Source organism: Podarcis liolepis, assembly GCF_965112155.1.
Source record: "Podarcis liolepis genome assembly, chromosome: 4".
Classification (NCBI taxonomy): domain Eukaryota; kingdom Metazoa; phylum Chordata; class Lepidosauria; order Squamata; family Lacertidae; genus Podarcis; species Podarcis liolepis.
This window is the reverse complement of record NC_139558.1, coordinates 84,745,704-84,761,439: the sequence shown is the minus strand read 5'-3', so window position 1 is coordinate 84,761,439 and position 15,736 is coordinate 84,745,704. Positions and strand designations below refer to the sequence as shown.

The window sequence follows — 15,736 nt, the reverse complement described above, 5'->3', positions numbered from 1 at the left end:
AGAAAAATATTCTCCTCACCCCAACATGAGACAGCATCAAAGAGCTGAGCTGAGGATTCTCAAGGTAGTTCAAGCTATCACATATTTCCTGCCAAGCGCTGGACATCTCCAAGACATCAGTTTCTCTTACTTTGGCACACAGATGTGTTTACACCTACACTTACAAACCTTAGCAGTTTATTCCCGTGTTAATGTCAGCAATAAAGCATCTGTTCGTCCACTTTAATTGGCAAGAGCCTGTGAGAATCATGGCAAAGAGATACCCAAGAGCACCACACATACCTCAGATGAGCCTTGTCAAGTAGTCTAAGAAGCTGTTAGGTGTTGACCTACTTTTGAGATGGGCTGCAGCTGGGGGTCCAGTTAGCTCCATGTAAAGGAAGACTAGAAAGCCAGCAGCTGGGGTAGAGGTCAGGCAGACGCGAGGAGCAAAGGGATCGGAGACAAGAGATGTGTTTGTAGAACAGCTAGAGGTCAGATGCCAGAAGAGGTAGACCAAGACTGAAGGGTCAGAGTCAAGGACAGAGACATGCAAAAGGCTGAGTTTCAAGGAAGGATGACAGCACTAAAGGGACCAGAAGTGGATGTGAGGCCTCAGGCAGGCATTCGTCACAGTCTCAGCGAACTGTCGGGAAGAGGAAGCGGCAACATCTTTACAGTCAAGATGCTTAGGCTGATGAGCTGGCTTTATAGCAACAGATGTGTCTAAGTGGACTTGGGAGGATCAGCTGACAGCATCTGGGCTAAAACTGCAGCCTAGAGGGTGCACGGGGACGCGGGTGGCGCTGTGGGTTAAACCACAGAGCCTAGGACTTGCTGATCAGAAGGTCGGCGGTTCAAATCCCCACGACGGGGTGAGCTCCCCTTGTTCGGTCCCAGCTCCTGCCAACCTAGCAGTTCGAAAGCACATCAAAGTGCAAGTAGATAAATAGGTACCGCTCCGGCGGGAAGGTAAACGGCATTTCCATGTGCTGCTCTGGTGCGCCAGAAGCGGCTTAGTCATGCTGGCCACATGACCCGGAAGCCAATAAAGCGAGATGAGCGCCGCAACCCCAGAGTCAGTCACGACTGGACCTAATGGTCAGGGGTCCCTTTAACCTTTACCTTTAGAGGGCGCGTGCACACACAGCCTACTCTGCCTGGCCTCAGGAGGACGGGTGGTGCAAGAAGTAAGGAGCTGGAGAGCAGGGGCTGGAAATCATGGTTCGAGACCTACTTGGTGCCTTACAGAAACCTTGGAGCCCTGCCTCTTTTAACCCAGCCCTCAATCCATTGCATTCCATCTAAAAAATAAAATGTCAGGCTTACAAAGATTGTGGAAGGTAATGGGAACATTGCTGAGAACCAGAGATGAAAATTAAATCACTGTAAAGAGTTGGGGAACATTTGTACATAAGGAAACTGGGGAAATGAGCCAATGACTGTGCTGAACATTATGGTCTCTTGTGATTCTGGATTAGTTTAAAGTTTATAAGTCTCTGCTTATATTGCCTTTTTTAATGGGTTCTTCTGTTTGTTTGTTTTCTACTTGCCAACGCTACTTAACTTTATATAATAAACTTTTACGTTCAGGACAAATATTTGCTCTTATGCTCTTAATTGTTCTTTCCATGTAACTTCACGATCCATTCTCTTCAACCTCCTCTGATTTCTTGAGCACCCATTCATTTATTTATGCCGTTCCAAAACCACCATTTTACTTTATTTTATTTTATTTTTACTGTCCTAGACAATCCTTCACTTTAGGCCCGTTTACTGTTATTCGGCATCTTGTCTTACTCCGCTGGTTGACTCAAGTTGCAGGTGCTGCATTTAGTGACAAGTCCTGATTCAACTGTGTGTTCATGCAGCCGCTGGGGCTGTCCTTGTTAAGGGGTGTAAACTGCCTTGAGTCCCTCAGTGTAGAAAGGCAGAATACCAAATTTAACAAGAGAAATGAAATATACTTGGTTGGTAAAGCCAGAGCTGGTAAGTAAAATAATCCCAGCAACACTGTAAAAACAATATTTATTTTATAAACATAAAGCCACGGCTAAAAGCCAGATGCCGCCCAAATACCATTTTGCAACCAAATATTTATGTCAAATACGTTCCCTTTCCACTTTGGCAGCCTGCAAGGTTTTGTTGATAAGTTACAGCTTTCCAAGAACTACACACCAGTTCCCTTGGTCATAGTAACTCTCTTGCACCTCTACGCAATCTAGCCTCTTGCAGAGCGCTTCCAGTTCTCCTTTGGAGAAGACATGGTAATAACGGTGAAATATGGGACTAAGTTCCTGCGAGTCTGCAGAGCATCCCACAGGTCGGTGAGCCTGGACATGCCTGGATTTCTTCTTCATGCCATCTTTCAGGTGCCAAGGGACCAGCAAGTCTTGGGAGCCAAAGGATGTTCTGTTGGTATGAACAGGCAGTTTAGCATGAACGGCCTGGTTTGCATTGCAACACCTGCTCTTGGGGTGCGCTGAACTTTGGCAGTCACTGTCGCCCGTTTCCTCTACTGGGTCACTGCCGAGCTCTTCAGACACACCACCACTGGCTCTTTTTTCTTTCAGGTATTTAGACTTCTGGTTCTTATATTCCTGTTCCATAGCCCAGACATAAATGAGGGCTCTTCCACCTGGCCTCAGCAGCCGGACTAATTCGCAGAGAGCAGCCAGCCTTCTCTCCTGGTCAAGGGGAAAGCAGAACAAGTCAGTCCGAAGGTTAACAGCAGCAGGACTGCAAGTGAGAGCAACGCCTCGAGTACAGCAAAGGAAAACTGATGTGCTCTAGTGGTTTATATAATCAGGAACACCTGTACTGCTCTTTATCTGTTTATTTGGTAAAATAATTTTTTTCCTGCTCTGTAATACCCACGGCAATTATCAAGCTCCATTTAAACGTTGTTGCTTTTCTCTTAAAAGACTGCTTATGCTTGCCATTTTTATGATTGCTTGCTCAAATGAAAAAGGAGCAACCAACGTCACAGATGTAAGCACATTGTTGTAAGGTGTGCCCAAGTAAGAAAAAAAAGATAACAATTGGTGCCTAAATCTGGATGTTTCATAACAAGACAATCCATGATCTGGGCCCTGGCTCTTCTATGCAAGAAGGGTTTGTTCCTTCCACCTACCAATGGCATCTCAGATGGTGGTAGGATACAGAACAGGGCCTCCTCTGCTAAGAACTGGAGTGTGTGCACAGGTTCATATGGGCAGAAGTAGCCCTTCGGGTATCCAGCACCAAGCCTTGGGCACCATAGCTTTTCGTACACTGAAACGTGTGTCTGTTGCATATAGGAGCAACCCTAGACACAAGACGCTGGAGTAAAGCAAGCTGGCATAAATTAAGCAGCTGTGACGTATGCCAGATTCAAATTCCTGCTTAGGAGTGGGACTACTGCTGAATGAGCCAGCCTAAGCCTGGCAGAGGGAAAACAAGTACTTAAGACAGTATTTGAGTGACACCACCTTTTCTGCTGGTTTAATTTATGCTAGGTGGCCGGGTCACATGACCATTCTGAACAGGCTTAGGAGTTAGGGCTGGGCAATCCAAAACTGGTTTGAAGTCCATATCGGCTTCATAGTTTTTGACCTGGCAATATATCGCAAATTGTGGCGTGTGTGTGTGTGTGTGTGTGTGTGTGTGCTATGCAAAAATCACAATGTGGAAAAAACCTTGAAGCCAGCCTAGTGCCTCTACATAGTTCCATCCTTATTTCAGACGTTGTAATATATCAGTATATCACAATGTTTAGCTGGTGATATATTGTGATGTTGAAAACCAGATATCGCCCAGCCCTACTTAAGATCCAGCCTGAGTCGCCCCCTCCAGACATCCTTTTTAGGGCTTACAATGGCTTAAGATCCAGCAGGCTCAACTCAGCCAGCTGGGCCCTAGCTAAGCCTGGATGGGGAAGGTACTCTGGCTGAGCAAAGAATGGGGTGTTATGCCAATGTAGCCTGGCTGCACCAGAAACCTCCCAGCTCAACCAGAGACCCACTGGATGGATCCTAACCCTGCCCACCCTGGTTCATCTGGCTTTAGGATGGCTCTCTTAGCCAGCTAATTGCTGAGAAGTTAAACATGGGTGTCCTGATGGCCTAGCCCCACCCATCATTGGAAATGAAAGTGCAACAGAAACCAGCTCATATCGGCTCAGTCTTAGCCACTGAAAGCCAAAGTGGATGATGGGATTTGGCCCGAGACCCCTGGGAAGCTGCTGTCCTTTGGAAGAAACAATGCTGGACTAGATGGACAAGCAATCTGACCCAGTACAGTCGTACCTTGGTTCTCGAACGTAATCCGTTCCGGAAGTCCATTCGGCTTCCGAAAACGTTTGAAAACCAAGGCACAGCTTCCGATTGGCTGCAGGAGCCTCCTGCACCCAATCAGAAGCCATGTCAGACATTTGGTTTCCAAAAAACATTTGCAAACCGGAACACACACTTCCAGGTTTTCAGCATTCGAGAGCCAAAATGTACGAGTACCAAGGCGTTCACGAACCAAGTTACAACTGTATAAGACATCCAGTGCTGCTGTGTAAAGGATATGGCAACAAATCATAGGGAAGAGTTTTAACTTACCACTGTTGAAAAATGGTGGATGACAGCAATGGAGATACAGGCATCGCATGAGCCGCTTCGTACTGGTACTCTGAGCGCATCGCACACGAAGGCTTGAAATCCCTTCTCTCCACAAATGTCAACAAGAGTCATGCTACGGTCACAGCCAAACTGCAAGAGAAAATGGGAAGGATTTTGCACTCTTAACAAGATACATACAAAAGTTTCATGCGGATTTTGCAAAAGTCACCTACAGGCAGGAGATCTACTTTCCTTCAGGCATTCCCCCCCCCCAACAAAGCCTGCAAGTATTTTGAATTTATGGCACATTTTTTTCCTCTGCGGAAGAAATAATTGAGTATCTCAAGGTTGGATCTCACTTCTTCAAAATTTTAACTGCATACTTGCGTAGGAATTGCGTAGGAAAGGAGGAATAAAAGGAATTGCATAGGAAAGGAGGAATAAAAGAGGACTGTCGAGATGTGACACGCTCAAATGGCACCTCTGCATTTCTCCAGCATGTGTGGTAGAAATGCCATCTCCTTTGAAATGCTACACTGCGATGGCTGTCTTGTCTTCTGAGCCTCCTCTGTCCCACAATGTCCCAGTAAAGTAGTTCATTATTATTTGGATTTTGCAGAGGGTGTCAAAAGCTAAGTGCTACTTACTCCCAGAATAAAATAATTTGGTTTCCTTTCCTCAAAATGTGGTTGGCCTTTGGTAGAAGCTAACACCTATTTTTTATTTTTTTAAAATCCAATTTAATAAAAAGAATTTAAAAAGCATTGCAAACAAGGCAAATTTTGACCAGCAGCCATTTCTACCAGGAAGCTGCCTTATATAGTCTATTTAGCTCAGAACTGTCTGTGTTGATTGCCAGCTGCTCTCCAGGATTTCAGACAGGGATATTCCATCCCAGGCCCAACTGGAGTTGCTGTGGATTGAAGCTGGTACCTTCTGCATGGACGCTAGATGCTCTACCAATGAGCTAGGACTCCCTCCCTGAAATCTTGAGAAAGATTAAAGAAATTTAAGGCACCACTCAACTTCAAACAGGCATTTTGGCCAATAAAGCCGAAGCAATTAAGAGTCCAATGAGGTTCAAAGGTTTAAGTAGCCTTATAGCTCAGCTGGTTAAAGCACGGTGCTGATAACACCAAGGCTGCAGGTTTGATCCCTGTATGGGACAGCTGCCTATTCCTGCATTGCAAGGGCTTGGACTAAATGATGTTCAGGGTCCCTTCCACCTCTAGAAGTCTCTGAACAATTCTATGAAAGGGTTCCACGTACAAACAAGCAGCTGAAAAGAGGAGAAAGTGAGTGCTTCATCGACTGTATCGATTAAAAAAAGAGGCACAATTCTTCTGATTTCAATCACACTCTGTCCTAAATATGTACAGTATAAATTGACTGGGAAGCAGGAATTCAATCAAAAAGACAATACTGGAGTGACCTTGAAAAGAGGCAACACTGTACTCTGATGAAATGTAATGAGCTGCAGCTAAGCTAACCAAGAGGAAGAAAGCCTACGACCGGCAGAATATGAGGTTCCTAATTTGCATCTAAATTATATCAAATAATTGTGAAGTCGGGCTTACTTGTAACGTCCTATGTATTAAAGCGAATCCACTACTGCCCAAAACAAAAGATTAGATCTTGCACTGGGAGAGGGGGGAAGACCCAGGAGCATTGCTTACCTCAATTGAGATGCAGAGAAGAAACTGCAAAGGCTACACAGGCTTCAGATTAAATTTGCATTTGATATAAATAATACGATGGGAGCTGCAGGCATGCCCATAATGACTGGACACAGATAATTACGAGTTGCTAAGAAGGTGTAATGATCTTACTGGATTATCAGAGGCACTTTCATATTATTTTAATTAATTCATTCTCTCTTTCCCCCCATGCTTATGTGAACCAAGGTTTCATCTGGCTCAGCCCATCATCCCGTCTGAAATCCCAACGTTTAGCCTTGCAGCGGGTGAAGTAACAAAGATGAACACTCCTGAGCATCTGCAGAGTGCCTTTGCTGCACATCCATAACCATACATTTGAAGCAGTATTTTGTTGTTGTTTAGTCATGTCCGACTCTTTGTGACCCCATGGACCAGAGCACGCCAGGCACTTCTGTCTTCCACTGCCTCCCACAGTTTGGTCAAACTCATGCTGGTAGCTTCGAGAACACTATCCAACCATCTCCTCCTCTGTCATCCCCTTCTCCTTTTGCCCTCCATCTTTCCCAACATCAGGGACTTTTCCAGGGAGTCTTCTCTTCTCATGAGGTGACCAAAATATTGGGGCCTCAGCTTCAGGATCTCTCAGTGAGCACTCAGGGCTGATTTCCTTCAGAATGGATAGGTTTGATCTTCTTGCAGTCCATGGGACTCTCAAGAGTCTCCTCCAGCACCATAATTCAAAAGTATCAATTCTTCAGCGATCAGCCTGCTTTATGGTCTCACTTCCATACATCACTACTGGGAAAACCATAGCTTTTACTATATGGACCTTTGTTGGCAAGGTGATGTCTCTACTTTTTAAGATGCTGAAGCAGTATTATACCACTTTAAACAGTCATAGAATCATAGAATTGGAAGGGATCCAGACATGTCCAACCGGCTAACCACGATCAATAGGTAGATCCCCTGGTGATCCTGGTTGATCACGGGCTTAAGTAAACTGCAATCCTCTCCCCCAAAAGCTCAACAACTATTGTCTCTCCCAAAAAACTCTGGTCAATCCTCCCCCAAAAAAGCTCAACAACTCTGGTCAATCCTCAATGACAATGGGTTGATCACTGCCAGTTTATTCATACTGGGAGTAGATCACAGTCTCTTGGGAGCTGAACGGGCCCAATCTAGTCCAACCCCCTGAGATGCAGGAATCTCAACACATGGTCCCCCATGGCTTTCCCCAAAGAATCTTAGGAGCTGTTCTGTTCTTCCTGTCCACATTTCTTGAGGCTGTGAAGGAAAGAAACCAAAGTGCCATGGTTTCACCCTAGAACAGAGCCTTATTTTTTGCAGTGGCCACACTTATTTCTATTACCAGGTTAGCGACAGAGATAGGAAGATGCAAAATATAATAATTATTAGGGAGCCTGCCATCCACAAGATGCTGATTATCTCCCCAAGCTCAGGGAACAAAAAGAACCACAGGATACTGTGGTCATTTTAGTTTTACCTCACAATAACTAACTCCTCCTGGTGGAATTAGATCATTTAAGTCCATTTGAAACCTGATTGATGCGACTCATCAGAAAGCTGATGGAGAGAGAACTACATCTAATTTTGAAATCCAGCCACCAAATGAAATTATGTGGCTCCCTAGAGAAACATCTCAGCTATAACTAATAGCATGAGAGTCTCGAGGAAGCAAATTAAATTCGGGCAAATTCATACAAACACAGCAAGAAAGATGACAGCATGCAGCCACAGTGCGAGACAGAGAAAGGAGAGAGAAATTCCCTTGCTTCACTTGTTCTGAGTCAGACCTTTAACATTTCTTTCACGTAGTGTTTTGTTTTCCCGCACAGAGAGCTGCTGCGTCACCTTTCAGAGAGAAGGGGCTGCGTCTAAAAACGAGAAGGCCATCTCTCGCCGCCACGAAAAGGAGAATTGTGTCATATACCCAGTGGGCTCCCTATTTTTATTTTTGGCTTTCTTTTCACCTGTCTGCTGTTTTGAGTCCTTCACCTGCAAGATATGTTCCCTTTTCATTAGCTAATAAAGCAATACTTTGATTGAAAGGATGTGCGAGGTTCCCATCATCCCAAATCCACATTTGCCTTTTGGCCAGTGTAGCAAATCTATCACTCACTTCCAATCCCCAAGAGTCTCTCTCAAAAATCTCTTGGTAATTTCAATACTCCTTTGGCTATTTCTCACACACTCTGTCAAACAATTCAGACCCAAGCTAAAACCACACCAAAATTATGAAGTGAGCCATTGTGATGTTGCCGGGGATGCTGCAATAATAGTGGAGCAACCTGATGTATGTTTATTATTATCATCGTTATAACTGGCAGGCATGTTTATCTCCCTTCTTTCTGCTCACTGATAAAATAAAAATTCCTATTATAATTCCCTGTCTGGAATTATAATGCATCTGCTTCAGGCAATTTATTTTTAACCAGAAGGAATCTACTGCTTTATAAGTGGGCGTGTTTATGCCTGAATGTTGTAGCCTGAAAATAATTATTAGTTGATTTGGGATATTAACTACATTGCAGACGCCAGTTCCTGAATGAGAGAGCTTGCTGGAGAGACAAATCTTAATGGCGGATTGCTGCGAAGAAGGAGAAAGTTAAGCAACAATAAAGCTTCTCTTGGCCTCTTCAGGAGCAAGTCAGCTTGGGGTCTGCTTACTGTCTAAAAGTGGCTTTCAAATTGTGTGCCAGTTAACATTTTATTACTCATAGGGAGCAATCTTAAGGCTAGGGTCTATCAGCTGAGATGTCATAGGATTTGGTAGAAGATCAGCTACACTGGCAGAAGCCAAATATGCCACCATCATAAGAGGTAGGCCAGTGGAAGACTTCAGATATGTCGACTGAACTTCAGAAGAGTCTGATGGATCAGGCCAACGGCCCGTCCAGTCCAGAACTGTATTCTGATAGTGGCTGACCAGATACCTATGAGAAACCCAAAAGCAGGATTCAAGCACAAGACCTCTTCAAGCACAAGACTCTCTACTCTCTACTCCTGTGGTTTCCAGCAAGAAGCATTCAGAAGCATTGCTGCCTCTAACTGTGGAGGCAGAACACAGTCAAAATGGCAAGTAGCCCATTGATTACCCTTCCCTTCATGCATCTGTCCTTTAAAGCCATCTAGGTTAGTGGTCATCACTGTTTCCTGTGGGAGCAAGTTCCATAGTTTCACTATGTGCTGAGCTGATTAAAGTTCCTGGAATATTCCAAACTAAGGACACCCGAAAGAAGACCACAGAAACACATTTGTGCATGTAGGGTTTGTGCTCTAAAGCAGCGGTGGCCAGCTCACAACCCATGGGGCCTTATCTGCCCTACAAAGCAATTTTAATTGGCCCCTGGCAATCTACCTACTTTCAATCAGTGTGGGGTTAACGTTTCGCCCCCAGTGCAGTAATGAAAGTGAGGGACTTTCTTCCACAATGTCATGTTTCACGTCTCTGAACTGTGCATGTAATTCCTTGGCAATGTCTAAGCTCCTTTTTATTAGAGCTATGAAGCTCTTACCTGACCACAGACTGTCTCGCCAGAGTGGTGTATGCTCTAGTTATCTCCCACTTGGACTACTGCAATGTGCTCTACGTGGGGCTACCTTTGAAGGTGACCCGGAAACTGCAATTAATCCAGAATATGGCAGCTAGACTGGTGACTGGGGGCAGCAGCCGAGACCACATAACACCGGTCTTGAAAGACCTACATTGGTTCCCAGTACATTTCCAAGCACAATTCAAAGTGTTGGTGTTGACCTTTAAAGCTCTAAACGGCCTTGGCCCAGTATACCTGAAGGAGCGTCTCCACCCCCACCCACCCCATCATTCTGCCTGAGGTCCAGCGCCGAGGGCCTTCTGGCAGTTTCCTCACTGCGAGAAGCAAAGCTATACCCTGTGGAATCCATCCATCAGATGTCAAAGAGATAAACAACTACCTGACATTTAGAAAACAACTGAAGGCAGCCCTGTTCAGGGAAGTTTTTAATGTGTGACATTTTGATGTATTTTTAATCTTTGTTGGAAGCCGCCCAGAGTGGCGGGGTACAAATATTATTATTATTATTATTGTTGTTGTTGTTGTTGTTGTTATTGACTTGACAATGGTTTGGAAGGCAATGTGGTTCCTCTGGTTGAGGTCCCCTGAAGGGCACAGGTTCCCTACCCCTGCTCCCAGAGCAAAGGTGACCAATTTCTGTTTTTCTCAACAGAAATTGGTCACCTTTGCTCTGGGAGCAGGGGTAGGGAACCTGTGCCCTTCAGGGGACCTCAACCAGCGGCCAGGGATTATGGGGGTTGAAGTCCATCAAAATGTGAAAGGCCACAGATTGCCTACCCTTGCTCTACTTTGTCTTTTCCCCCCTCTGGCTTTGTACTTTGAACAGCAACTGTGAAAAGTACTCTACAGCTGAAGCAGCTCTCCTGGGGTTTTAATCTTCAAGCGCTGCCTGAAAGTGGGGGGGGATGGAACTTTGCTCTCTGTGGTATCACATTTTCTTGACTTTTCTTGGGAATATTACATATAACCTCAGGTATCATTATATGGTAATATAGCATGAATCCAGGCACAGTCGACCAAACCGGTTAGGCTCGTAATGGCAAAATTTAGTTGTCAAAATACAGATGCAGCAGTTTCAGGACACACTGGAGAGGAAAAACTTCAAGGCAGTGGAAAAGCCAAGATGGGACTTGGGGGCACAATTTCAGGGGGATCCCCAGCTGGAACCAAGAACTGCAGAAGTCTAGGTCTATGGCCAAGCCTAAGAAGCTACAACAATTGTTTCTGCACAGGCTTGATGGGCTTCTACGGAGAGCAGCGATGTGAAACACTGGTGGTAACAGCAGGCAGTATAAGTGTCCTGATCCATATCTCTGTCCCCACCAGGAGGCAAGATGCTACAGCTGCCCCTGCTGGCTTTGTGCTGGTGGACTCTGGACAAGAAAGAGAAGCCAGGAGTTTCAGCACCATGGAAAGCAGCCCTGCAATTCAAAGGAGGAGGAAGGAACGAGTTCACTCAAAGATAAAGGGATACTGTTCATTTTTATTCATCTCAAAAGCGAGTGCCAATTTGCCTCTCCACATCCATAATTTGCACCCGAGTGCATTACAGCCAGTGCCAGGAACTGACAGCCAGGATCCCATCGTGATGGCAAGCACATGCTCCAGGTTTCAGATTCAGCCACCCACAACCCTGGCCTGGTTCTGACACATGCCACAGTTGTTACAACGGCTTTATTGGGCTTTAGGAACTCTTTATCATTTTGAATGGCCTGTTTGAATATTGGCTCAACTCAGGTGACCTTCCAAAGCCAAATAAAAGTCAGAATCGCCATCTGAGGGATTGGAAACATTAGTCACAGGCTCCTCCCCCTGATTCCAGCCTATGTATTCGAAACTGAACTACTGTGTTGTAAGTCACTTTGTGGGACCTTTTTGGGAGGGAAGGGAAAGGAGGAGAAAGAAAAAGAAAAAGGGAGAGAAAGCTTTCCACGCAGGAAAAATGTCACAGGAGATGCAATTCTGATAGGTTAACTATCCCCTTCAAAGCAAGGAGGACTGAAACCACATAGTTCCTTACCATATGTAAGTCTTTGCGGACTCCTAAATACTTTCCATTGCCACAGCCGACATCAGCCACAACAGCCCCACACGGCAAAGTCCTCAGGAATTCAACGACTCGCGGCCATGGGCTGTGTCTTGTGCTACTGAAGTGCGTGGCAATCCCTTCATACACCTCGTGGACATACTTTTCTTCTAGCTTCGAGGCCTCACTCTCATTATCCGGGAAGGAGGGCTCCGTGTCCTTACGCTGACTGTCACACACAGAAGGATAAGCTACAGGGTAGGAAAGGATAACGATTTATTTGTCCGTAAACAGAACACAGTGCTCCGAACCAGAGCGGTCCATTTTGGATTAACAGAGAATTCTGAAAACCACAAACCAAATTGCACATTCTGGGTTTCAGTTTTAAAATTGAATTGAATTGAATTTATAATGGCACATCTATTACCTAGTTAGTGATCTACAGTAATCTACAGTGGTACCTCGCAAGACGAATGCCTCGCAAGACAAAAAACTCGCTAGACGAAAGGTTTTTCCGTTTTCGATTTGCCTCGCAAGACGAATTTCCCCTATGGGCTTGCTTCGCAAGACGAAAACGTCTCGCGACTTTGTTTTCTTTGTCTAAAAACAAAGACATGTTTTGTTTATAAAGTTAATTTATTTTCCCTTCAATTTTTGAACTGCTCTTTACAGTATGTGTGACTTTAAAGAGCAGTTAATGAACTGTTGTTGTACCAAATTTGGCTTTGTTTGGACTTTTTTTGACCATAGGAACGCATTAATTGATTTTCAATGCATTCCTATGGGATTTCGTGCTTCGCAAGACGAAAAATTCGCTAGATGACAAAAATTGCGGAACGAATTAATTTCGTCTTGCGGGGCACCACTGTATACATTTGATGAACTAAATCAGTGTTTCTCAAACTTGGGTCTCCAGCTCTTTTTGGACTACAATGCCCATCATCCACTGGTCCTGCTAGCTAGCTGGAGACTCAAGTCTGGGAAACACTGAACTAAAAGGTATATCTCTTTGTTTAAACTGTTTAAACAGTTTAAACTGAGATACTCTAAGAGGATCAGGGTACAAGAGTATGGTATGGGCAGAGTAGTTACTAGACCTAGGTTTACAACCTAGGAACTGTATCTGAAAAACACTATGGCTAGGATCCAAAACACTAGAAGTCTTCTACCCATGCATAGGGGCTTTCCAGATCCTACCCCTTGTACTTTGAGCCCCCTGTGCACCCTCCAAAATTCTGGGGATCTTTTGGAGTGCCATCTCTCAAGGCGTAAGGGGCTTCTACTGGAAGGGAAGATTAGCAACCCTATAAGCCTGATTACAAAGACCCACTTTGCATGTCTGCACGTAACTGTCAACATTAACCATGGTTTAAAGTTACATTGCACCGAAGTTAATGGTTCAAATGAAACCATAATACCAAATTCTGGCTCAAAAGAGAACCATGGTTAGAAGAAACTGTTGCGTAGTTAGCACCAGTGTACAAATAACTCTTCAAAACTTTTCATGTTGAGATAGGATGGGAAGGAAGACTTCTCTTTGGGGAGAGGAGCAGGGGAGGAGTGTGAGAGTGTGCCCCTAGGCTGGATCTCAATTTGCAAACCATGGTTTCCATGCTATATCTGCACCACGTTGCATGCATAAATGGTACAACTGCATCGTACAAGTTTAAATAAGAGCGAAGACAGGATGCTTCAGGGTGTGGTGTAGCACCAGCAACAAAAAGCCCAAACTTGTATTGGGTGACTACATAGAACCACCCTACCTAGCTGTGCCGATGTGGCAACAAACCTTAACAGCAATTCCCAAAGTTTACACCATAAGAAGCAAATCAAAAATCTTTTTTTTCCTCAGAACACATCGATCAGATGGTTTTTGCAAAACTGTCTGAACTACTAGAGCTATGCTCGACTCAAAAGCCTTACTTTGATTAAGGTGCTCATCCTGTTCTAAAGGGTGTTCTTTGGCCACAGGAATGCTTTCTGGAGGCTAAAAGGTGGGAAATATTGCTTACTCCTGCTGCACTTTCAAAGACAAATTTGTCGCTAGCCGAGAAGAAGGGGTAGTGGTTTGTTTTTAAAAGGAGACAACAAAGAAAAAAGGTTATTTCCGGGTGAAATCAATATTGTGTAGCAGCAGCAGACCAACCAAGGAATAAAAGCCCAGACCCAGTCAAAAGGGCAGGAATCTAACTGCTCACCTACTGTTGCTGCTCCACCCATCCAATCAGAGAGGGTGGGCTTTGGAAGGGACAGCATTAAGGTTTGCAGAGGAAATGGATCAGCACTGGGTGATCCATGACAAGTTGAAAGAGCCCCAGGAGAGTCCTGGGAGTGGGGAGGAGGATGGGACCAGTAGGAATGTAGTGGTCACCACTGGTCACGCCCTAGGGCATGGTTGGAAAGAATATCCAGAGTAGAGGGAAGAAGTGCCCCTACTGCAGGATGTTAGCTCTCATAGACCTTCCACTCAGCCCTAGTTTATTCCTTTGGGGCTCCCATATTGCCAAGACAGCTTGTTCCACAACCGGAGGCCAGGAGAGCCCAGAGATGAGTGCCTGACCCTCCTGGGATACAGGAGGGATAGATTATATGGTGCCCTCCAATGTTGCCGTACTACAACACCCATCAGCCCGGACAGCAGCATGGTCAATGGCGAGGAAGGCCAGAGTTGCAGTCCGCAATATCTGCAGGGTACCACGTGGCTACTGCTGCAATACTTGGTAAGCGTCCCAAGATGCTGTAGCCTAAGCAAGGCATGTTGAAGGTTGCTTTTTAAAAATGCATTTCTTCTACAGAATTCACATGCTGCTTAACTGTAAAAACGGTTTGCATAAAATATACATTAATATTATTGATAAAAGTCAGAAGTTGAAAACAAATTGACCCCAAATAATTTAAAAATTATAAATAAGATCTGCAGTTAAAATACTCACTCTAAAGTAAATCACTCATTAAAATATATGTTGACTTTACATAGCTGGCCAGACTTGCCTGAAGAAAAAGAAATTGTTTAGCAGGTGCCAAAAACAGTATGGTTAAGGTGCTGGTCTGGTATCAATGGGCAGGGAGTTCCACAGAGTCAGAACTGCCATGAGCATTTGATTCCGTACAAGTGTAGAATGAACATGGCACAAGGTTTAATGAGGAGCAGTTAATCCAGCCATGCCTTTAAGAGCTGAGGGCTAAGTGGGGGGAACCATAGCCTTAAAGGAGTAGGACCCAACGAGCTCCATTGTTTACATCTGAATAACTAGAACTTACAGCAATTGCAAGGGCTTCTCCTCACTTTTCTGAAAGTGAAAGATGTCCTTTCCCCTCTCTTGTTCAAGGTTAAATCTCCAATGTCAGCAGTGACGGCTCCAATTTTCTGTCCTTCAGATGCTTGAACAATGTCAAACTTCCTAGGTGTGATGCTTTAAAACAAAACAGAAGCTAGGATTATTATTATTATCTAACATGAGGAAGAAGAAGAGTTTGGATTTGATATCCCGCTTTATCACTACCCGAAGGAGTCTCAAAGTGGCTAATATTCTCCTTTCCCTTCCTCCCCCACAACAAACACACTGTGAGGTGAGTGGAGCTGAGAGACTTCAGAGAAGTGTGACTGGTCCAAGGTCACCCAGCAGCCGCATGTGAAGGAGCGGAGACGCGGACCCGGTTCCCCAGATTACGAGACTACCGCTCTTAACCACTACACCACACTGGCTCACCACACATGACAAACATATTAGGTGACATGGTTCATGGAAACCTGTGAAATAATGAGACAAGGGTCTAAACGTCTATGTACCTGGGGGGACGACCCATCTCAGGCTCTGCAGGTTTCGGGCCACCAGCTCTTGAAACACCAGCATCAGAAGCTTGCCCAGTTGGGGGTACAACAGCCCCCCAGAGACAGCTGGTTCCTCCTGC

General features: G+C 44.9%; 1 protein-coding gene across 5 annotated transcripts in view; it reads right to left on the bottom strand.

Moving 5' to 3' along the window:
• Window positions 1-1,988: 1,988 nt before the first annotated feature.
• Window positions 1,989-15,736, bottom strand: part of ALKBH8 (alkB homolog 8, tRNA methyltransferase) — a 61,333-nt gene continuing 47,585 nt past the window's right edge. For all 5 annotated transcript variants that reach the window (XM_083499609.1, XM_083499608.1, XM_083499610.1 and 2 more), the window contains exons 9-12: window positions 15,086-15,237; window positions 11,819-12,075; window positions 4,566-4,715; window positions 1,989-2,666 (exon numbers count right to left, since the gene is read on the bottom strand). In XM_083499609.1, the coding sequence (XP_083355735.1) occupies window positions 2,133-2,666; window positions 4,566-4,715; window positions 11,819-12,075; window positions 15,086-15,237 (1,093 nt within the window). In that variant the 3' untranslated portion in view covers window positions 1,989-2,132. The remainder of the gene's footprint in view (window positions 2,667-4,565; window positions 4,716-11,818; window positions 12,076-15,085; window positions 15,238-15,736) is intronic.